General features: G+C 32.5%; 3 protein-coding genes across 4 annotated transcripts; all 3 read right to left on the bottom strand.

The window, feature by feature from the left end:
• Window positions 1-424: 424 nt before the first annotated feature.
• Window positions 425-10,413, bottom strand: LOC110998821. The gene is made up of 9 exons (XM_022267610.2): window positions 10,194-10,413; window positions 9,836-10,121; window positions 8,725-8,950; window positions 7,371-7,510; window positions 6,583-6,659; window positions 6,322-6,410; window positions 5,872-6,057; window positions 5,095-5,232; window positions 425-4,696 (listed from the first exon to the last, which is right to left on the bottom strand). Exons 1-9 carry the CDS (start codon window positions 10,254-10,256, stop codon window positions 4,231-4,233), a joined length of 1,671 nt encoding a protein of 556 aa, XP_022123302.2. The 5' UTR covers window positions 10,257-10,413; the 3' UTR covers window positions 425-4,230.
• Window positions 10,414-10,859: 446 nt separating this feature from the next.
• On the bottom strand, window positions 10,860-19,524 carry LOC110998820 (beta-hexosaminidase subunit beta). Of its 2 annotated transcripts, none has more exons than XM_022267609.2 (10): window positions 19,299-19,524; window positions 18,767-18,962; window positions 18,231-18,340; window positions 17,939-18,147; window positions 17,477-17,589; window positions 17,032-17,218; window positions 12,059-12,182; window positions 11,558-11,641; window positions 11,296-11,492; window positions 10,860-11,113 (listed from the first exon to the last, which is right to left on the bottom strand). In XM_022267609.2, exons 1-10 carry the CDS (start codon window positions 19,467-19,469, stop codon window positions 10,951-10,953), a joined length of 1,554 nt encoding a protein of 517 aa, XP_022123301.2. In that variant the 5' UTR covers window positions 19,470-19,524; the 3' UTR covers window positions 10,860-10,950. The 2 variants fall into 2 exon arrangements, with proteins under 2 accessions (XP_022123301.2, XP_045484296.1); XM_045628340.1 differs by lacking the exon at window positions 19,299-19,524 and adding an exon at window positions 19,247-19,270 and having other exon boundaries at window positions 10,861-11,113.
• Window positions 19,525-20,037: 513 nt separating this feature from the next.
• Window positions 20,038-24,603, bottom strand: LOC110998819 (beta-hexosaminidase subunit beta). Its single transcript, XM_022267608.2, has 10 exons — window positions 24,401-24,603; window positions 23,743-23,938; window positions 23,458-23,567; window positions 22,914-23,122; window positions 22,723-22,835; window positions 22,328-22,511; window positions 21,340-21,463; window positions 21,041-21,124; window positions 20,639-20,838; window positions 20,038-20,257 (listed from the first exon to the last, which is right to left on the bottom strand). Exons 1-10 carry the CDS (start codon window positions 24,563-24,565, stop codon window positions 20,095-20,097), a joined length of 1,548 nt encoding a protein of 515 aa, XP_022123300.2. The 5' UTR covers window positions 24,566-24,603; the 3' UTR covers window positions 20,038-20,094.
• Between the last annotated feature and the right edge of the window lie 449 nt (window positions 24,604-25,052).

Raw genomic sequence — 25,052 nt, 5'->3', positions numbered from 1 at the left:
AAATTTTCAAACAATGAAAACATTGGACACAACGAAAACCTTATGTATAATTATAATTTTGAACTTGCTATCCGAAAATTCTTGAAGTTCTTTAAAGGAGTAATCTTAAATAAAATCCCAATAATTAATAATTTAGAAGTGTGTTATTTCACATTGGAGTGTAAAAATCAAAAACTCAAACTTTATTTTTTTTTAGTTTACTATGACGAATGATGATTATTATTATTTTAAATATATGTAAAGCATCAATAAAGAATTGCCTTAAAAAAATTGTTTTTTCTTTCTTTATTTGTGTGTGTTGTGGGGCGACGACCGCGTACTTAATTGTACTGAAGTACAGCCAATGCTGCCTTATTGACGTACCTAGTTATAAGAATCAAGATAACAAAATTTCGTAGATTAAGGTAATATAAAAAACAACATAATCATACAAACGTTTATTAAATAAGTCGGGATGCGGCGCATCAAAAATAACAAAAAATTTTTGGTCCATCACAAATCTTAACCAAAATACAAATCGCTTAATTTTCACAACAAAATACATATCCCAAAAAATTATATAAACCTCTAAAAATAAACTGAATTGACATCTCATAGTCTTAACGGGTTACTTCTATAAAAGTATTATTTTTTTTCACAGATCTCAGGGTAACGTTTCATTCTATTACTCTATGGCCCCCTTTGTCAAAATCCTATACGGGTGTCATAGAGCTAAGTCGACTCTGAATATAACCCTTAGAAAACACATCACTTACAAAAAACTACTTAGTTACACCGATTTACGTTAACGTTTTTGTAGACTCAAATAGTCAACGATAACAATGACAAAATCCAATCGACAAATTTGTCATTAATCATTAAATGCTAAATTGAGCTGATAGAAATGCTTAATATATTATTTAATTTACCGAGAATTTTTCGCGTAACTAAATAAGTTAATTTAAGAGTATTCTATGATGGCAATGCGTTCTCGTGTAATTTACATCAATGAAATACCCGTTTTGACTATGGCTACAAAAAACTTAATCAAACCATAATACTATTAATACTACGAAGAAAGCTAATCGATTGAAGCAGTGATGTAGCTTTATCACACGAAGAGATCACTTTAAATTATTAAGTACTTACAACTAAATTAAATTAGGCACATCTTAAATTTTGCATATCAGACTGAACTTATCAAAGGGCCGTCAGGAATTATAGATGATTAAAGAGAATTGAACGAACTACTACGACTTGCAAAAAAACTATTTCTATAATCTTCGATTTGGTATTTATAAATACATCGAACTTTGTTTGGACAAAGTCGTTTCATACAAATCAATTTATTTATATTTTATAATTATCGGAAATAATAGGTAGTAGCCAGTATTTTAGTGTAGTTGACGTTACGTATGACGAACAGCGAAATCTTCGTTGGAGATTCAGAGATACCTTGCATGTCAAAATTCTACGACAAATAGACAAAAGAGTTCGCTTATTTAGTTTTTGCATCTATAGTCAGTCCGATACAACATAGCGCAATGAAAACAATACTTAAGTTAACAAATACAATTGCTAAGCTGAATTAAGCTATATATTATACTAACCTTTCCAACAAATTTCGAACTAACCTTTTTTATAGAACAATTCCTTTCTCAGAATGTTTAACATAATTTCAAAAGTACTTCTTATTTGACGTCTTTTGAATTTGGCAATTTTCTATGAACGTTTAACAAGAGACGAAATGCTGACGATGATTATAATTGGGCAATCATAAACACGTGTGTTACGTGTCTCTGGTTGGGCTAAAAATGGTCCAAACCAATTAAACAAAACACGTCATAGTTAGGTCTCTTGCTATTTCTGCCTCCCTGGTACTTTTTAAACGTTAACCTTAGACATGACCCATTATTACAATTTGTATTATGACCTACAGATGGATCAAATACAATGACAAATTGTTACTTGGACATGGAACATGGGCGTTTGTAAGATTTCCTTTAAATAACACATTCAATTATTGAATACAATAGTTTTTTTCTATGAAGGAATTTCCCTAAAATCAATGGAATGCCGATTCGTACTAGTTTTGTCTATCCTTAAATCCGATAAACGTAACAAAAGCTCGCAAGCACAACAACATACCAATATCACAAAACACCAAAGCTACTACTCATAATAACCAATATATTGGTCGAAATATGGACTTAGAATTACCATCTGAATAAAATGTAATGAACTTTAGACAATTTTGTAAGGTAAAAGAGGTATTAAATAGCACATATGTTGAAAAATGCCGTGCGTCTATTATAGGCAATTCAGTTTCAATTGTAATCATTTCAAAACTTTGTATTTGTATCAAAAATTTCAGTTTTCAATTCGACCTGTGTAAAAAATCCATATTTCATTTTACCCTAACCGCCCGGTTCTAACCAAAATACGACTCGTAATTTCTACGATTCAAATTTTGTATAGAAATATACTGATAACTTTTACAAATGGTATTCTGTATAGAAACCGGGTATCGTTTTAAGCTCGTTATTAAATATAATACTGGGACAAGTGTTCAAATAAACTACTCCTTTCTTTATCAGTCTTCATAAATTAAAATTCTTTACTCGACACGGTTTCTATATTTTACTTTTCAATGAAAGGGAAGGGCGAACAGAATTTTATTACTCACGCTTTACATACCATTTAATTAACTTATATTATGCATAATTTATGACGTACTGTTTTGCGATTTGAGTTTGTCATAGACTATAGCAATAAAATAGGTAAAAAAATAACATAGACTAAGTGAAATTGTTACTACAAACAATTCAGTATAGATTTTTGTGTCCGAAATGATTGTTAAATTAACTAAATGTTTTATCAGATTTAATCACACGGGTTTATAGGTAACATTACGTTTTGTGTATCTGGGATACCGCAAAAGTTTTATTAATTTTATCTCTAGGACTGGCTGAAGACGCAACTGTAAGATTCCTGGTAATTGCAAAAGGAGCCAGAAATCGAATCTTTATTTATTCCAAATATTATCGTTAAAAGAAAGACTAGGGCCCATTGTAATAATCTTCTAAAACTTATTTAGGAACTAGATCCAAGATTAGTTTTATATGTTCAGCTGGTTTAAAATGCGAACGTGGAAAAATCTTTGAAGACACGTTTTGACAAAAGACAGTTAAGTTCTGAGAGATAAGCCGCGATTACAACTATTTATCTTTAAGACTAAGTTACCGAGTTTATTAAACTTATATGACAAAAAAGGTAGTAGTCAACATGTAAGTATGGAAGAACATTCATTCTTCACGAAGTTTCTATGTAAAATGACGTGAAATGTTAATGAGTATGTAATCTTGCGCTCGCTTGATGCTTGCTCTGCTTTGACTGTCGAAGTTCACGTTCTAAGAAAAGTGAAATAGAGAAACATACGTAATATTTAGGACAATTTTCAACTACGTTTGAAAAAAAAACCACCTACATTCTTAGACCTATTGGCAGTGTTTATTACTAAAAGCTACAATACCAAATATATACAACCATAGTTCTAATAGATAAGGTTCAAAGTAGCTTGCAGCATTTCACACATGAAATTGATACGTTTTTTAACGATTAAGCAAATCTAATTCGTATTTTATTAGAGACGTCCAGATCAAGCCATTTAACATGGTCAAAGCTTTTTTAATCAAATTTATGACGTTTTCATTTAAGATGTCACTTGTCACTGCCATTTGACATTTCACTACTGATATTTGGTCACAATAGACAAAGATTCAAAGATAAGGTTTAAGTGTAAGAGTCAGAACCGAGACTTAGAGCTAAATAGCTTTAATGTGTAAAAGTATATATATGGTGACGTACCAATGTCATACTTAGCACTTAGTCGCAACACTGAATTATTTAACTTTTTTTAAATATGTTAACTCCTAATTGTCCAAATCCTTCAAAAAGACAGATGAGACAAATAGGTGTTTGGCACTTGAACCTATCCCAGAATCTAGCCTATGCTTTACCTCACTAGATAGACATGTCAACAAAACCAAATTAGTTTGAATTGCCACTCGACATTAATCATAAAAAAAGACGTAAAAGTACTAAGTGAGAGTGCAATTAGACGGAAATAGTTTTCATGTAGAGGGTAAATGTCTACTGAGAATATAAATAGAAAACAACTTTGAATTTATAATTATTCAAATTTTCCTATTCAGGCCGAGTATTTAATTCAAAATTCCTTTGTAAAACCATTTAAGCAATTTTAGTCTTGGGCGACATAACGATATAATGCTGCTCCATGGGCGGAGGTTGTACCGGCGACATGGGCATATACTCGCTTTCATTCTCAAAATTTCCGAGAATTTTCTCTGTAAATATTAACTTCACAATCTCCTCCGGTAGCGCGAGAGCCGAGACATTGGTCTCGTTAATCTCGATTGAAACATCGAAATCGTCAAACTTCTCGATACATTCGACGGATTTCGAGCAACGATTCGTCGATACGTGCTCCGTTTCGTCCAAAAATTCACAACTTTTCGTCTCGCCCTTCGATAGATTTCCGGTTATTTTCAGATTCTTCATCTTTCTGTTCACTTTGAAGCTTTTGAATATGTCTCTTGTTGGTGTGAAATCGAATCTTTTCTTTTTTGTTTCAACGTCTTTTGTCTCTTTCTCGGATTTTGGGGAGGTAACGCGGGAGTCGCTTTTTAGCCTTTTCCTAAAAAAAACATATTATGGAAGTCTCTATACACAACGAAAATTATGCTTTTCACACTCAAGGTGGTGGTCTGGTTCAGAGTTCATTTCAATTTTAAATTAATAGTTACTTAATATAAAATTTAACAAAAATATTTAAGTTTTAAATATTGGTTCGCATAAGAAGCAAAAAAAGTCTATTATTTCTTTATAGTTAACTAATGGGTTTAGTTTACGTATATTAATTTATATTCAGTTTAGTTCAAATGTATCAAATGTTTCTAAATGAAAGTAGTATAAATTGGACATTAATAAATATACATTTCTGTCCTAGATAGAAGCAAAGTTTTTCTGCAAAATAAGTTAGTTTTATACTCTGTGAAACTCATAATGGGGAGATATGGCTAGGAAAACTCTTACCTAAAGACACTGAAGGTGTGCTTATAACGATGTGGTTTTGCACAGTGCTGCAATGAGCCCAACGAGCTATGACGCGTGACTCCATCGCGACCAGGACTGCTCGAATTAGCGCTTTTCCAATCAGAAAGCTTCATTGTACTGGAATTCATAAATAGTAGATCATATGCTTGTCTTTAGAACTAATATGAAACAATAAATTTTGGGTACTTATGTATTAACACCACCGCGACAAAAATTTAATGGTAAGCTTGGGCAACGTAAACATTTAAGTTATTGATGATTAAATATAGAATGAATCACTTTTTATAAAACCAAAGTTTTTAGAAGCCAAAAAGGTTTTGGTTAGGTTAGGTTGTCTACACTTGGTAACCACAACATTTTTGGGTGATACCAAATTTTGTATAGAAAATGTAAATTACAAATTAATTAAATATTTAATCAGGAGTATATATTATGTTGAGAAAATTGTTGGCTTATTGGCTTGAGTTTGTGACTTTTGCGTTCGCTTCTATGTGCGCATACAATACTCGCACGTACGGTGAACGAACACGTGCGAATACCAGCACGATTTCGACTTAAAAAGGCACAGAAGGCTGAACGCCTACTAGCCTATTGAAAAAAGAATCACGAAACAGACACAGAAATCTCAGGGCCAAACCTCAAAAGTAGAAGTGAACAGTCCTATTATATATCTCCTCACACTACTGCAACTGCCAAGTAAAATAAACGTTAAATATATCAACAATATCGCTAGTTAGGACAAGTAAATAATCTCACCCAAAGTTATGTCTCGGGGGTAGGGGAGGTGCGCCTCGTCTTCCGGCCCGTCTCATCGTTCCGTATACGCACTCAACGGACTCGTACGTGTGATCCACGCACGAGCCCGCCCATTCTTCGGGAATTTCCTCATAGACGCCCGAAGCGACCGATACTATTGATACGGTGGAGCGTCGAGACCACACACTGTGATTTAAAATTCACATGAAAATACAGGTTAAGAATTTCAAAGAACACTTAATTGAAGGAAACAAAGAAAGACCCCATTTATCATCAAACTCATCTTGAGAGCTGTCAAATATGTCAGAAATCATATAGATAAAACTGTTTGACAGCTCTTGAAAGTTAAAAAAGAGACTTCCGCTGAAGTCTTTAATATAGATGCAGAGACAAAAGCAACTTTATGAGGATTGTGAAAATATTAAAAACCAAAAATAAATTCGACATTACCTGTTGTCAGGGGAGAGAGGTGTTTGTTTATCTTCGCAGGGAATCTCAGACAACTGAGATACGTCACTATTGTGCATTTGTTGATATTCCTATAACAAACGTTTCATAAAAAATTATGGTAGTCCAAGCACATTACCGTGGTAATATAATAGCAATTGTCTAATACACAAGCGAATAACGTAGACTAGCGGAAAACTACAAAAACTACTTTAAATATTTCTAATGAATGTTAGGCTATGACTAAAATATAGTCTAGCATACCTTCGTCATAATGAGATCTGTGTCATCCAGAGAGATCTCCGACGGTCCACTGTACCAGCTGCTGCGGCGAATTTCACCTGTGAATAAATAATAATATATATAAAAAATACTAGCTGGGTCCTACCGTTATATGCGCGCTTATTCAGTAATTTTTAATTTTGTACATAAATTTAAATTTGGAATTGCATTTAAAACTAATTTTAAAGTAAAAGAACCATACTTGACGTTAGCTAATGCACAAACCGTGCTAGAGCCAAAAAAAAGAAATGCAAAAGAAAACATATGTCTACAAAAAATGTATTCTAATTTTGTAGAGAATACGACGCTAACAATAGAAAAAAGTACTTAATGTATTGAAATTTTTAGTATCATGCATTATGTAGTTAGTAATAAAGTTTATTTAAATATAACAATAAAACTAAAATGTTAACTTAAGAGATTAATTACGAACACATGCACAGATGATTTGTATATACAAGTTGTTTATTAGCTGTATAGATCTGTCGGGCTGATTTGTGAATCAAAACCTTCAAGGGCGCAATCCAAACGCATACAAAAAAATTTATCGAAATCGGTCCAGCCGAATTATATATAAAGATATGAAATTATAATGTTTTTTTTCATCAAGTCGGTAGGCGTTTTTAAATAATATAGTCTATATTACTGTGATAAGGAATCATAAAGGTGTAAGAATTAATAAAATCCAAATCAATGATATCAAAAAGTCCAATAGTTTTTAGTATTGACACACATATCTATCGCGTAATATTAGTATATATATGAATTACCTATGTCATCTCTTCTCAAGTCTCCATCGCTTCGGCTAAGTTTCTTGTGACGAGCCGACAGCCCTTGACGCACGGCACTGACTAGTTCACTCGCCAACGGCGTACAAAATCTCATTTCACCACTACCTTGAGAAAAATCACTGAAATGGCAAAATATAGGTATAACATACCTAAAATATATATATATATATATATAAAGGTATGTTTATATTTTGGTAGTGCGCAATAAACACTTACTCATGGTGCTAAACACACTCAGAAAATAAAACAATCTTTGACTCAAAATTCAACAACAAAACACAGAAACTAGAAAGTAAACCAATTGGAACTGAAGACAATATTATATCAATACTTAAATAGTTTACAGAATCATGGGACCCATATTGTCTGTTTGAAATTGTGTATCCCATATATAACTATGAATGTTAATAATAAAAGATAATAATAAGAACTTTACGTAAGTTTAGTTTGGCGACCCAGCTCATGAATATTAAATCTCACTGATTTAAAAATGTTATAAAAAATTTGCTCTCGAAAAGTTGTATTAAGTATACTTATACCTTAATGAAAATTATTTTTTAATTCCAATCAAAAAATATCATTACACTTAAATTAAAGTAAGAAATATACATTAATACGGAAATAAAAATAAATAACATGAGGCAGAGGTGAATAAATAAAAAGAGCACATTTTTTTAAATTATTAGCTGAAGAGAAAACTGAAGGCAATGTTAAATGACACTTATAATATGAGAATAAACTATATATATATTAATTAATGTTGATGTTATAAAGCTAGAAACAGAACTTAAGATTTAATATCATTGAATGTTATTTTATTTCCCGTGGGTGATTACATTTTCAAACAAACCATATTTCATTTAATGTTTAAGGATAAATTAGGTCAGTGGCTTAATAATTAATATGGAATGAATTTACGTCAATATGTGTGTATTGTTAGACTTTGTAAATTGTTCGAGGAAAAAGTTAAAATAGCAAACAAATTTTTAATTGGAAGGACTTTCCCGTAAACTAATATTAACTAAAATCAATCCTTAAAAAAATATCTCAGTATTATTACACTATAATTAATATGCTCATGTCTCTATCTGGCAATTTGTGGTTATTCTATGATGGAATGAGAGAATAATGGATGTATGTAAACTTAGTTTAGTAGAAGTTAAATGAGTTGGTAATCCTGTATAATGAAAATCTATACCTATCGTTTTCTTAATATCTTGTTCACAGTTTGCTGCTACACAGTTTTTATTTTGTCAAACTAATTTTAAATAAAAAAGTTTAAAGAGGTAGAATTCAGTTTATATATAAATTTACTTAAATCTCAGAAACACACCTATTCATACTAATGATGCAATTTCTATTCTTGTCTCCATTTTTTCTGATCAAGAGAACATCAATAATGTGTTGCCAGTCAACTTTTGTGGTGGCTGTATTGTGGGAAATTACTAAGCCCGATGTAGATAGTGTAAGCACACTGTCAGTCATCAAGCCACATTTTCTAGACAATTCCGTAGCAATCACAGTTACAGGATATGAGTCTTTGAGTAATGATTCTGAGCCTGAAATGAGATGAACCAAGCATGATTGATGGCGTATAAATTTAAATAAGATCCACAATTTAATATAGTATATTTTTACAAATTGTACTATTTCTTACTTAGAAACTGCGAAAATACACATATAAGACTATGTCCATTTATAAATTTAACTATAGTTTATTATATTACTCTGTAAATTTTTGGATCTTATTTAGAATTATTATATAACACATGCATTAGCCAATATTAGTAATCTTTACATTTTCATATTTTACTAAATGTAATTTAATCACCAGGGATGCAAATTATGTTATAAAGAAATAACATGTAACAACTAACATACAATTTCACTTCTATTAAAAAATACACAAGAATAAAATATTTTTTAAGTTAAATAAAGCACACAATGCAAACCATATAATGCTAATAAATAATATCTTTATGACATTGGGCTCTTAAATCTCTATTTGGGTTACCTTGCCAACTCACTCTCCTTGTAAACTCACAATTAAGCACAATTTGTTTTTAAATCATTGACATAGAGAGGAGACCTCAATTAAACAATATTCTAAATGAATAACTTATATACTAACAGGAAGAGCCATAACATGATATGTGAGTGAAAAACAATGGAAATTAACATTCAATGTGATGACATCAGTATGATGTGTAACAAATTATGATGCTTTGGTATAATGAAATTAAATATTTTATACTCATTAAGTTATAGAAATACTATTTTTTTTTAAATATATGAATATCTCTGTTTTAAAAAAAACTAAATACCTTTAAAATTTACTGTATCACAAACACAAAAATATAAATAAGGCAATGAAAAAAAACTACAAAGAGCTTGACCAACTATTAATATTTTTTATATTATATTGATATTGAAGGTAGACTTACCTCTCATTTTGTCATTATTTAGTAAATCACGAATTTTATCCATCCATATTTGAGTTTCTTGATGGCTTTGAGCCGCAAGAAGAATTCGAGGTTTAGAAGGTGCTTCAAGAGTGAATACTGCAAAAGCATGAGGTCGCGTGCGAGATTTGGCTCTTTTTACTAAGCATCCCGAGGGCAACTCTACTGTTCCTGCAGGCGATCCCGCCTCACTACAATATACAACTAGGGACCCACCCCCTTTGCAAGTTACACTAGGTCTCAAAATGCACCATTGTTTTTTCCAAGACTACAAAAAACAAACAGTAAAAATATGAAAGAAATTATCATATTATAATTACACCGATCGAACATTACAAACCTTGAAAGGATTAAGACCGAGGTTTGATTTAAACGGATATTTCACTTCCAAATAACCAGACATTTTCCTTCTAATTATTAATGCAAAAAAAGTAGCATTTCCTTTATTAGTATATCTAAAACAATTTTTGCGAAATCACATGTGGGTGTTTGTAACAGTTTTAAATCTTGAGACGGGTTCAGAAATCAAACATTTTTTATCTTTTGTTTACAAAACGTTCATAGACAACAATCAACGAATGTCAAATCTCGTTCTTGTTGCAACACTTAAATACATATTTTTGCCAAAAATTATACATTAATTTTTTTCGCAGTGTTCGTAATTTTAATAGTCAATTAGGGTACATTGTTATTTTAGTTCCATTAAATATTTGAAAAATGTATGTTACATAAATAACCAATTTCTGTTAAGTTACTCACACACAAAGGCACAGTATACTAAAGTATTTTCTCATAAGAGTTTCAAGGTTGTAGGTGCAATTCAACTAGCAACACCAAAGCGTTTTTAACCAAATTTAGTTAGGCGCGAATTCTAAAGTCGTAAAACTGTTTTTTTTATAAATAACTTAAACATATTATATGAACAAAAATAACTAATACTTCTTTTTATAATACTTTTTATTCATAATATAACAAATTATTAATTAATGTCAATGTTACAAAAATATGAACTTTATTTTAAGGTAGAACACTTTTTTTCTTCCTATTAAAAAGTAAAGTAAAATAATAAACCTATTTTAAGATAGAAGAAAAACATTTTAACACAATCCTGGTCCACTCGGAGGTTCAGCTGAAATTCCGCGTTGTATCATTCGACACGTGTGCTCTTCAATTCGTCTGTACACGTCTATAGAAGGAGAGTCTGTAGCCGGACCACCGCTCCAAAAGCGCTCAGCAAAGGCGCTTGCTCGAGGCCATACTCTGTAATATATGTAAAAATTTGGAAATGCAATGTTGAGTTTCTCAGTCTATATATTGATGATCCCTAGACTTAAGAGACGTAACAAGAAATAATATTCAGGTACATATTAGATGTATGTGTATGTTTTTAATTAATTAGGTTTATTTTAAGTAAGCAATAGTGACGATCGACCAGTCTATACCTGCTTATGACATTAGCATCGTTAACCTTCTCCGACCATATACATGCTTCGCCACCAATAATGTCGTCAAGATTCAAGTCGCCACGTAATCTCATCATTTCTCTTGGATCATACTTATAGAAGAACTCCCAGTTGCATTGTAAAAAATCGAGGTAGTATTGTGATGAGTATATCACTTTATGTCCAGCTGAAAGTACCTAGTAAAATTAAATTTTATAGTTATGTACGTATAAACGATGTAATCTAGTATACACCTACTAACTTCTTTCATACGTTCCACTTCCTTGTATTTCCAAATGTGGACGATAGAATCTTTAGGTAACTTCGCCCCACCGGTAAATGTTTCCTGAAATAGTTATCGTGTAGATTGAAAAATCAAAATATGTAGTTTACTTAATAATATGAACAGTGCCTTTGTCATTGTTAGATAACAGGATCTCATCATCATCTGACGAAATTCAATTGCAATTTCTGAGCTCTAACAACGATTTGTAAGCCTGCCTTTTTACTGGATTTTGATGGATAAAATATAAATAAACATTTGAGTGTTTTTGCATGGAATTTTGGCAAATATCATAAAACTTTAATAGGATCGGATTTAATATAAAGCATGGGCTACCGTGTTCGTTACCATGGTTACCATTTATTTTAGAATAAAAACATTGTAATCATCGTAATAAACACCATATATTTTGTCTACGCTTTCAAGAGTCTAGTACATATTTGATTACCTTTCATGGCAATCGGATAAAAATCATCTCACCTCCCATACAATAAGTTTCGAGTCGTTCAGTAAGGGCATCACTGTCTCCATAAACAGATTTTGTATTTTGTTAACTTCTATACCTTTTTCCTTTATGTATTCCATCAGAGAAGGATTTTTGGACCTACAATAGGAATATTAACAAATAAAAAAAAATTAAATAAATAAAAAAAAAATAAAAAAGCCTTTTTATTTCCTACAAATATAACTTTTTACATTTGCCCATCTCCAAACGCTTACTTATCTAATTAAAATTAATACCATCTTATTTTTATTTATTTTCTATATTATTTACCTATAACTATTTTTATTTTAACTATTTTTATTTATTGTTATAATTATATACTACTTATATACTATTTGTTACTATATATATCCTATTTACTACTAGATAATATTTACTATTACATTATTTTATTGTATTATTAGCTGGCTTGGTTAGATTTTAGTATACTTAAATAATATATTTGTAGGAACCCCATTATTGGGTGAAGGCCTCCTCCAAAGATGCCCATTTGTATCTGTCCTGTGCAGTCTGTTTCCAGTTTGGGCTGGCTACTTTTTTGATCTCATCATCCCAACGAGTATGTGGTCTTCCTCGATTTCTTTTACCTTGAGGTCCATTCCAAAAAGTCACTTCTGTGGTCCATCTTCGGTCTTTAAGCCTCGCGACATGGCCAGCCCATCTCCATTTAAGTTTTTGTGCGTATTTCAGTGCGTCTGTAGCTTTGGTTTTTGATCTTATTATTGTGTGTCGTATTTTGTCTGATTTCTTTAGTTTAAGCATGCTGCGTTCCAGTCCTCTTTGACAGGTGGTGATAAGATTTTTTACTTTTGAAGTGAATTTCCAGGTCTGGCAACCATAAGTCAAACTTGGAAGAAGGTTAGAATTCATAATTTTTGTTTTTATGGTAATAGGCAGGCCACTTTTAAAGATTTCCTTTAAACTCCAATATTTATTCCAAGTTTGTTGTATTCTTCTTTTCACTTCTAGTTCGTTATTTTTCGGATGAAAACTAATTTGCTTACCTAGATAGATGTATGAATCTGTATATTCGAGTGGCACATTATCTATTGTTAATATTCTTCTCCGCCGATTTGTCATTGCCATAGTCTTAGCGAGATTCATTTTCAGACCCACCTTGATACTAGCCGAATGTAAAGTTTCCATCATTTGTTGTAACTGGGTGCTGGATTCTGATAACAGCACTAGGTCATCTGCGAATCTTAAGTGACTTATGTATTTGTCTTTTATATATAGGCCTGACTTACTCCAATCTATCTTCCTGAAGATAGCCTCCAGAATTGCTATGAATATTATTGGAGATAAGGGGTCGCCTTGCCGTACGTCTCTTTCTATAGTAAAACTTGGTCCTAGAGATTCTAGTTTAATTTTGCCCGTGTTGTTTTTGTATACGCTCTTTATGACTTGTATGTATACGTCTTCAACTCCCTGCTGTTTTAGGCTTTCCCATATACTTACATGTGTTACTGTATCGAATGCTTTTTGATAGTCAATAAACGCTATGTATAGCGGTCTTTGTTGTTCTTGGTACTTTTCGATGATTTGTTCAAGTGTGTGTATATGGTCCACAGTTGAGAAACCTTTCCTGAAGCCTGCTTGCTCTATTGGTTGTTTTAATTCCAATGTGCTGCTGATTCTTTTATTTATAATGGCTGAGAAGAGTTTGTAGAGGCTCGGGAGTAAGCTTATTGGTCTGTAGTTGCCAATATCTTTCGGATCACCCTTTTTATAGATGAGTATGATGTCCGATTCAGACCATTGTATAGGCGTTTTAGTCTTTTGCAGTATTAAGTTAAATAGTTCCGCTAGTGGTCCAGCTAATGTTTTGTGTGCTAGTCTTAATACTTCATTTGTTATGTTGTCCGATCCAGGGCTTTTTCCCAGTTTTAAGCTATTTATTGCTTCTTGGACTTCCATTTCGTCCACTGGTTTTATACTTATTTCGTCGTTATTTTCGTTGGTGCTTGAGATGTTATTATTTTGGATGTTATCACTGTATAACTTTCTATAGAAATCTGTCGCCGCATTGATAATGGCAGTGCGCTTGCACAAAGTTCTGTTGTCTTTACTTAATCCTCCTATCCAGGTTTTGTTCGTTCTAAGTTCCTTAAAGGCCTTCTTTGTGCTTCCTGTGTGTTGTAGATGTCTTTCTATAGTATTTTCTCTGTATTTAGCGTAATCTCTTTTTATGTATTTATTTGTCACTTTGTAGAGGGCGGAAAGCTCATTTCTCATTGATCTCGATTTATTATTTCTTTCTTGTAGTTCTTTTCTTCTTTTTAGTAATAGAGCGGTGCGATCTGATAGTATTTTGTGGTGTTTGTGTGGCTCTCTTCCCTTTTCTTGAGCTTTTTGCAAGCTTTGGCTAATAGCATTTACTATTTTGTCGTGATAAGTTTGTATTGATGTATGTTTCAAGTTGTAAGAAGGGTAGGGTAGCATTGAGGTTAAGTTATTGTTATATCTTACTACTTCGTCTTTGGTCTTCAGTTGAAAGTTGATTTTGCTTGTAAATTTTACTCTACTTTGTTTTTGTTTGGCTATTTTTAATGTTGATCTAATTAATCGGTGGTCTGACGGATAGTTTAAATTCAGGACTTCAAAGTTATTGAATAGTTTTGGTTGGTTGGATAGTATATAGTCGATCTCATTTTTGTGTTGTCCATTTGGGGATCGCCACGTCCATCTCCGGCTACGGTTTTTCTTGAAGCATGTATTGATGATAGTTAAATTGTGTTCAAGTGCGTAGTCGACAAGTCTCTGTCCTCTATCGTTTCTTTCACCGTCCCCATGTTGATGCACTATTAAGTATTCACCTTCTTTAGGAGCCCCTACCTTCGCATTAAAGTCGCCCATTAGTATAATGTTCTTATGTGTTATTTCCATAGCTTTGTCGATAGTTTTATAAAATTCCTCTATTTCTTCTTCTTTTGCGGATTCGGTGGGTGCATATACCTGTATAATGGATATCTTAAATTCGTGAAGTATTAAATTTAGCATTGCCACTCGTTCTGTTAGGCCGATGAAGCTTTCGATGTTGTTTTTAAGAGACTTCTTAATGATGAAGCCCACTCCAAATTTACCTGGTGTACTACCAATGTAGCAGAATATTAAGTTGTCATATTCCTCTATTTTATTACCAAGTCGTCTGATCTCTGAGATACCGATTACGTCATAATTGATATTTTTTGTTGCTTCATTTAACTCCAACCAGCGTTCATGTGAAGATAGGGTCCTGACGTTGTAAGCTGCGATTTTTAATTTGGTTGTGTTTTTGTATTGTCTCATCACCGTCTGTGTGGCTTTTTTTGGAGGGTTTTGGTCGTACTCTCCCGCGGTGACCGGCCGTATTGGGAGATTTGAGGTTGGGAGAGGGTCCGATTTCGATTGCTATTCAGTGTTGTGTTGTGATGTATTCGTTTGGCGTTGAGTTGTTTCTGCTTGAGTGAGGATTAGTTTGGGCTTTTGTATAAAATAGTTCTTCATGCTTCCTTTGTTTTTCTTAGGTGGTTGCTTTTTAGCTTGTTGAACACCTTGGCTGCCGGGGTGAAGTGTCTCCGGGGATTCAGAGAGATTTCTTTTGTTTGACTGTTTATACAACGGTTGTTTGTTGTTCAATATAATAATTGTGTCGTACTTTATAAAGGCAGTATTGCCTGCATCTTTTTCTTTTTGAACTTGGACTTGAAGTTCTCTACGCTTATTTAAAATTTCGATTGGGTAGTCTTCTTTTAGGTAATAAGAAGTATTTTGGAGGTAATGTTTATTTTTTTGGATTTTTAATTTGAATCCCAATGTGTTGAATGTTATTACTATAGGTCTAACTTTTTCGCGTTTTTTCCCCAGTCTTCTAACAGCTTCTATATTGTGAGTTTCGCATGAAATTTTGATGTATGTATTTATTATGTTTATGACCATTTCTTCGAGTTCATCGTATGACTTTTCGCTCTCATCTACGCCAAACAAGATTAGATTTTTGCGTCTAAACTGTCTTTCTAGGTTGTTTATTTTTTTTGTTTGTTCTTCTAGGTTTTTCTCCAAAAGCTCGTTTTTTAGTTCTAAGTGATTAAACTTCTCGTTGAGGCTGCTGATTATTGTACATTTAATATCTTCTTTCATATCTAGCATGTCTTGTTTTTGTTGCTTTATATCTTGCTGCATGATAACTAACATATTTTTTATTTCCTCCATCGCCTGTTATGATGCACTTAGTGCCCTCTATGAAAGATGTATATATATATTTTATATTCAATTTGTGATATTCTTATATTAAAATTAAGTGTTCAATATTTATTGAAAAATAAATTTTTGAAAGTTATGGTTCTCTTGAGTGATTCGAACTCGAACCCAGTGAGAACGTCACCGGCACCGCAAGCGATTAGACTAAGTGTCTTTACTGCATATGCTTGAAAATATCGTACAAGTTACACACGTCACAGACACTAAATGAGTCAGTGTTATATTAAATGAGTCAGTCTTGACACTTGTGTCGTTATTTTTTGTAAAAATTAGTTCACTTCACATCACTACACTATTTCACTTTAATGTTGTTCATTGTGCACAATTCCTGCATTTTAAGTATTCTTTTCAACATAAGTTATCTACAAAAGTCACTCGTTTGAAGCGTTGTGATTTTGGCGAATTATTTATGCTTTTACAATGTTTCTCGGCGGAATAACATTTACACTTTTTTATCTCGAAATATTACACCACTTTTCCTACTTTTGAAACGATATTATTTCTTGTTTGATTTTAAAAATACAAAGAATTGGGGACACGATACGAGTTGTTTCACGTCTACCCTCAACTCCCCCATATTAACAAATAAAAAAAAATATTTTACTCTCTACAGCTTCTTAAAATATACAAAACTACAGCGGTTAACATAAACTGTGTCATATTGTTGTAACATTAGGTACTAGTTAAGGTTGTTACACAGAAGAATTACCAACAGTCAGTGTCAACTTCATCGCCGCCCAGATGAAAATGGTCATCAGGAAATATCGTCTTTAGTTCCTTATATAGCTCTTGTACTATATTGTAAACTGTATCACTGCTTGGATCCATTGGTCCAAGGCTGTTACCGCATTTAGTGAGAATACCCGGAAATGCGTTACCCCAGGCACGGCTATGTCCTAAAAACCAAGCCAAAAGTGGAAGGTAATATTATGAATGGATGGAACCACTTGAAATGATACTTTCTGTCTTGTTCTCAGTACGATTTATAAAGGCATCTAACGGAGTCTTTTTGGCTCTTAATTTTAAATTGCCGCGTCTCTACCATCGATAATTTTCATAGACTAATTTGGCTTCTATAAGAGAAATTAACAGAATTGACAGCTCTTTTACTTTAAGCACTTTTGATTTTTTATTATTATTTGTATATCTATTACCTGGTACGTCGAACTCTGGTATAACTCGTATACCGCGATCGCGGGCATGTTCAATTATTTTCTGAATGTCTGCTTTCGTGTATACCATCCACGGAGCATATGCTCCTTTTTCACTGTAAAAATGATATCTATAATATTCAATATATAGAAAAATATTCTGATTTATATTTAGGTACTAAAACTTATCAAAATTATCCGGGTAACGCTTACAGTCACATATTTAAAATATTGTCCATATTTTAATATCATATCTTTTACTCCGATATAATGTAACCCGAGGTTACTTGGAGGTGTTTGAAGTAGACATACTTGAACTTGACAAAGTTCAAGAATAGGTAAAAATATTATTATAATCTGGCAAAGTTAACGTCTAAAGGACTTCATCACCACGTTGATATTACGGTCTTTCACCTCCTCTGTACCTGGGCAACTCCGAAGACAGCCTATGACCTTGACACATACCTTAATTCCGGGAAGCGCTCGCTCTGATAGGGAAAACTCTGATCATCAACCATATGCCAATGAAATACATTCATCTTATTGTAAGACATAGCGTCTAGAGTCTCGAGAATCCTGTTGACGGTGATGTAGTGGCGAGCCGTGTCCAACAACAATCCTCGGTGTATGTAACTTGGTGAATCCTCGATAATATTCTTGTTTATATGTATTTGCTAAAATCAGTCATTTTAAGCAAAAAAAAAAAACAATCGCTTTTGAATGTCACTTGAACCTGTTTTTATAAGGATTTACCTACAGTATAATCACTAGAGTAGTAGAGCAGCTGTGTAAATGTTTCCAAACCTCGCAGTATTCCCCAAATGGACGCGCTCTTCAATTGAGGACTAGACAATATTGATAAAGTATCTGTAATAAAGCAAGTTTGATATATAAAAGGTGGATTAGAAGTTGTAAAATATTTGATTTGAGAATGGTTACGTTTATTATTTTTTTTATTTTCCAATTACTTTAATGTACGTCTTGTAAGGCCACCCTAAATGCCGCATATAACCAGTGGTACGATTCAAATGTACTGTAAACTCACGACAAATGTTTTACGCACATAATCAGGCATCATTTAAGAAAACTCATGCGCCACAGCATGAACTATCCAATGTTTTCGGAACATTCTATACCATTTGTATAGTTAAATGAACGATGCATGTCTGTCCTTTCGTTTAGTTCTAAATACGCCCACTAACTTTTACGCAAAACTGTATCGTTACTTTACAATTCGACAAAGTTAACTTATCAAATTCATACTATAATAACAAAATTTCTAAATATACTTACAACTTTCATCCATACCATATGACGGGTATTCTTCACATGGCTGTGTCAAAATTACTTCTAACTGCGTCAAAAAGCCTAAAAAGTTATCTCTGTTGTCTACCTCAGTGCTCCACGCATTTTTCAGCTCTAGATTTTTTACAATATCTGAATATCGGCTGATTGCTTTTAACAATATTGAGCAGGATTTATCTGTAACCTTAAATGTTATACAAAGGTATAATATCAGCATAAATCAGATATTTTCAGTTTCAGATGTAAAGGGATCGATAAATAACGCTTATGCATGCCTAGAACACATCAATCCTGTTGGGTTACCTAAACAGTATACTGTCATAACGTAAGCTTCCTTACAAATTACTACTAATTATTTAGCTCAGCTGAGATTTAAAAGTTAAATGAAATGCACACACGTATAAATTTATTGAAATAATACACAGAACACGTAAAAAAGAAAGTACGGAGTGCAATAAGCGGACTTACTGTTCTCATTATTTTTCAAGTGATGCTATCCATCTCAACGTGAAACTCTTACCGTAAATTTAAATGAAGGGGACTGAAGAGTATAAAACTGTTCACTTCTGGTTTCCTTCTTTGGTTTTGGCCACACTGCGCCTTTACTCGGTCTGTATTTTGGTCCAGATATTTCGACACATTGAGAAATACATAGTAATAAAGTAACTGAAACTATATTTTTTAAACACATATTTTCTATAGATATTCTTATATTCAATGGTGATATTAGTGTGATAATACTGTATCGTTGTCATGTACGTTATCTGTGTTTATTTTTATCGATAAAAGATAAGTTATTAACAAATATAAAAATTAATATTACCTACTCATTTTTACTGGAATAATAAAAATCTAGCGTTGAAACTCTGTTTAAAGGCAAAAAGATCGTTACAAATTAAAGTAAATTCTTAATTAGAAGTTTTAGGGATTACAAAGTTTTCGTATTGCAAATAATATTTAATAATGCCAAAATAGTATGTTGTTAAACTACAATGTATATTTAAAGTAAATTAAATTAAATTGGAAAGGGAGTATTCGAGTAAACTGGCGATGTATAAACATCGTATAAAATAGGCTATAAAAGAAGCTAATGCGCATCTAAGGAGATATTCATTTATAAGTAGGTAAGTGTTTTGTCAGGACTACATTGAACGTACTAGAAAGGAGTAGGGAAAATCTACATTTCAATTATTAATCTAGAGCATTTCAATAAAACATTATGTTTAAAAAGAGATCTGTATTTAATTAAAAAGTATTTAATAATAATAAAAAATATTGACTCAATTTCTTCATAATAATATAAAACACTAGTATTATCAGCATAATCCCGGTCCACTAGGTGGTTCAGCCTCTATGCCCCGTTTGATCATGCGACAAGTGTGTTCCTCTAACCGGCTATGATCATGACTTGATGGTATTGGGATTCCTGGACCACCGCTCCAGAAGCGTTCAGCGAACGCACTGGCTCTTGGCCATACCCTGAAATGACAGAAGCGTATGACTATAGAGAGACTGTAGGAATATTCGGGTTTAATTAAAATACATTAATTGATGTGTTAAGTGAGACACACGTCGTCGACTGTTTTTTTGGGTCTAAGACATGTCGGTTTTCTCACGATGTTTTCCTTCACCGTTTGAGCAAATGTTAAATGCGCACATAGAAAGAAAGTCCATTGGCACTCAGCCCGAATCTACGACCGTACGAGGTATGAGAGTTGCAGTCTGAAGCCACTTGGCCATTCTGTGTATAAAAGCATCATATATATTGCGAGACATGATATAGCAAAGCACAACGTTTTTAAAAAAATTATATGAAAAGGCCATCTCTAGTGAAAATATGACTGCTAAATTACAACTAACCTGCTAATAACATTGGCATCATTTACTTTCTCAGTCCACATACAAGTTTCACCGCCAACGATATTGTCAAGATTCAAACTACTGTCTGTCGCGAGCATTGTCTGTCTTGGATCATACTTGTACAAGTAACTCCAATCGTGGGTTAGATCGTCTAAATAATACCGAGTTGAAAATAGGACTTTGTAACCAGCTTTCAGAACCTGTAATAGTATATATATATATATATAATAATAAAAAAGAATTTCATCGATTCAAGTCATTTGCCTAACTGTTTGATTAACTAGCTGAACATTTTTCAGGCCGCCAGTTACACAGCGCCGTTTACTTAAAAGAGTAGGCTTTTAATGGAAGGCTAATTAAGCTAATTGGCTGCGACAATATCTATTACTTCTTATCACCAACCTTACGCATTGCTTCCACTTCTTGCCATCTCCAGACCTGGATAAGAGCACTTTTTGGTAACTTAACGCCACGCATAAATGCTTCCTGAGAATTTAAAAGAAATATTTGTATTTGAAATTACTGAAATAACAATAAATAAAACTTTAAAAGTTTATGCTATCATTTTGAAATATGTAAGAAAAAACCTTAGTTAAAAATCTATGAATTTAATTTAATGTAAACAAAATACCAACAATTTAATGCAAGAATTAGTGCTATATATGAAATTATTAGAAACTTAATTGAGGAATTGTATTTACCTGCCAAACTATAATTTTTGTATCATTTAATTTCGACATTAAAGTTTCCATAAATAATCCTTGTACTTTTTCAACATTAATACCCTTTTCTTTTATAAATTCTGTAAGACGAGAGCTTTTACCCCTGAAAAATACAATTTCTTACTTGTATATTTATATAGACGTTTCGTCATAATTTCCTAGTTAATTGCGAAATAAGGGACAAATTTCTGCGCCTAAATAAAATTCGTATGAATCTTACGTAGGAACAAAAAAGCCTTAAACATTTACATATTAAAATTGTACTCATTTAACTCATGTTACAATACATAACAATCAAATACTTCGGTAATACAAGAATGAATGAGAACGAATGAGAATGAATGAGAACACAGAAAATGTTTAGAACTGGCCAGTTAGAAACGTTGCTAATTATTATTTTAAATTATTTTTACATTTTTGTACAGAAACAGAAAACAGATTGATTAAATACATACATTTACACACTAAACAACATTTGAAAACCTGAAGTCCAATTACATCTGTACACAGCATTTTAGTGGCATTAGGTACATACAAAAAAAAATGAAAACTTTTTTCGTGTTACTAAGAAGTAATGATATAATTTGAGGTATTCGCTTTACGAGCCCGGAAGATGCGGTGAAAGCGTACGAAAATGGCATAGAAGAGCCTTTAGAAGGAATGGGCCCACCGGTTTTCTGATGAGTTCCATCGACGCGCGCGACATGCGACGATGTACAGAGAACTTACAGAGAAACGGAGATTACTTCGAAAAGAAATAAAAGTATTGGCAACTTTCTACATTTAGCGGTTTTGCATTTTCTAAACATTTTCAGTGTTACGTATTTTCTTTGTATTAATTTTAATTTTTTTTTATAAGTATGTAAGTTAAGAAAATTTTAAATAATGCATTTTCAAATTAAATATATCATTATTGCATAAATCCTTTAGAAACATCACAAATGGCAATTATGAATGTTATTCGTACCAACAACTCGTTTCTACTTCATCTCCACCAATATGCCTGTGATCGTCTGGAAATATTGTATCCAATTCTTTATATATGTCTCCGACAATATTGAATGTAGCATCATTACTGGGATCCATTGGGCCCAAACCTGAGCATTCTGTTAAAATTTCCGGGTGGGAATTACCCCATGAACGGGTATGCCCTAAAAATTACATAATAAAGTCATAATTTACTTAATTAGTTTAAGGTGAATATAAAGCAAAAACATTTTTACTTATACAACAATGTGTGGTATATATGTAGTATCTTTTGTGTATTTTTTAAATAACGTTGCTTAAATAATGTCTATCGCGTAATATAATATGATGATTTATATAATGCGCCATTTAACGTATCATAAAGAAAAGCCTAACCTGGTACATCAAATTCTGGAACTACTCGAATTCCCCTGTCTCGTGCGTACTCCACCACCCTTTGAAGGTCTTCTTTAGTATATATCATCCAAGGAGTATAGGCACCTTTTTCACTGTGTGAATAAACATAATAATATAGAAACAGAATCTGTTGCTATAGAATCCAGGGTTTTCTTGAATCTTAAGTATACCTTAGTTCGGGGTATTTCTCACTCTGGTAAGGAAAGCTTTGATCGTCGACCATGTGCCAGTGGAAAACGTTCATTTTATTATAAGACATCGCATCTAGGGTCTCTAGAATCCTCCTGAGGGATATGAAGTGACGAGCCGTGTCCAATAACAAGCCGCGATGGATGTAGCTGGGCGAGTCGTCGATATTGTTCTTATTAATACGAATTTGCTAAAAAAATATTAATTATAATTTTAATAACTTATATAAATCCTAATGGAGTTGTTGTGAGTGGTTCTGCATCATATTATTTTTCAGACACAAGCTCTTGGGCCCCTGATGATCGGGACTAGACAAGATTGTCTAAGAGCCACAATCGTAGGGTTTGGCTCAGACGACCACCAGTTTAATTTCTATTACTTAGCCAATACTTATATCAGTATCACCACATTGGCAGGTAATGTATGTACATACAGTAAAAGTAATAAATAGTAAATACACTGAGGATCAGACTTGAGAGTTATCGCTGTCTAGACTATTATTACTGACATTTATTTGTCTATTACCTTATAATCATCAGAATAGTAGAGCAATTGTGAGAATGTTTCTAATCCGCGGAGTATACCCCAAACAGATGCACTTTCTAATTTGGACGTTGATGATATAATTAAAGTATCTAAAATAAAATAACTATAGTAGTTTACACTGTAAAAATAAATATAATTATGCAGAAGATTCAAACAAATTTAAAAAGTTTGGTCCCTGTGTACCATTAAGGCTTTAGATTCTTATATTATTATTTTGTAATTAAGTCCGTTTATTTTTAGCAAAATGACTTAAAACAGACTTACAATTCTCATTCATGCCATATGATGGGTGTTCCTCACAGGGCTCAGTCAGCGACACTTCTAAGGTGGTCATATCTCCCAAGCGAAGTCCATCGTCTTCCCAAATTGAACCACTCCATGGTCCTCCAAAATCATTTTGGATCATGTATGTGTAGCGATGGACTGCTCTTGTTAAGATTCTACATGTTTTATCTGTTACCTACAATTTCATATAATTTTATTTTCATGTTAAATATTCATAGAAACTAACGAATTTTAACTAAAATCAATAATCCTATTTATTTTTATTCAAATCGATCTACCCTTCACCGTATTGCTATAAATTTCTCATCAACAAACAAACAAAATATCTTTATTCATCTAGGTAAACAAGTACATTTATGAACGTCAAAAAAATTAAATTAATTGTAAATTTACATTACTGCCAGTTTGCAAGTCAAGGGTGTGGAGCGGGCAAGAAGAACTGGCAAGAAATTTTCATTGGCATCAAGAACTGATTCCGTTCAATGCGATTCTTTTAAAGTTTTTGTACGTACTGAAAGCTTAAATTAGCCACCAAATAATATGTCATCTATCGGACGTTGTATATTCTTATGTAATCAATATATTACTTAATTATTTGTTTATTTTAAAATAACAATCATACTCATATGTTTACTACCTTAGTGTTGAATAGTGAAGGGCTAAATGTATAGTAGTCTCTACTTTTGTTCTCATTTTTGGGTTTCGGCCACACTTCCCCTTTCGTTGGCTTAAATTTGGGACCCGGAATTTCTACACATGCTGAAATCGACACTAAAGTTATAAAAATACAGGCCGTTAACATTTTCGTGAAAATTGTGACTGAACTTATCACACTATCTCAGTATATAAAAAATATCGAAATACTGCCAGAGTATGATATTGTCAGTATAAATTATTCAAAACGTTTATTACTTGTATATTTATTTATAAAGCGAGAATTTGTTACTAAAACTTTTTACGTGTTGTCTATGATTTTGTTTTCTATTTTTAAGCTATGGCTTCAAATTTCTTCTCTAGGTGGGCAAATAAAAGTATAGATCAGCCGATTAATTTGGCTTACAAAGCCTATCAACTCTCAAGGCAGAAAATATATGAAATTATTAACATTAAAATAAATCAGTGTCACTAGCACTACAACCCTTTTTTAGGTATGCGACTGAAATTTCTGTTTTTTTCATGATCTTTTGTGAATCTAATAGACAAGTAGTCAACCACCTTTGCTTGACACACGCCGTCGACTTTTTTGATCTAAGGCAAGCTGAGGAAAACTCACGATCTTTTCGTTCATC

Source organism: Pieris rapae, chromosome 1 (genome assembly GCF_905147795.1).
Source record: "Pieris rapae chromosome 1, ilPieRapa1.1, whole genome shotgun sequence".
Taxonomy (NCBI): Eukaryota; Metazoa; Arthropoda; class Insecta; order Lepidoptera; family Pieridae; genus Pieris; species Pieris rapae.
The sequence above is the reverse complement of the archived record's forward strand: the minus strand, read 5'-3'. Positions and strand labels throughout refer to the sequence as shown.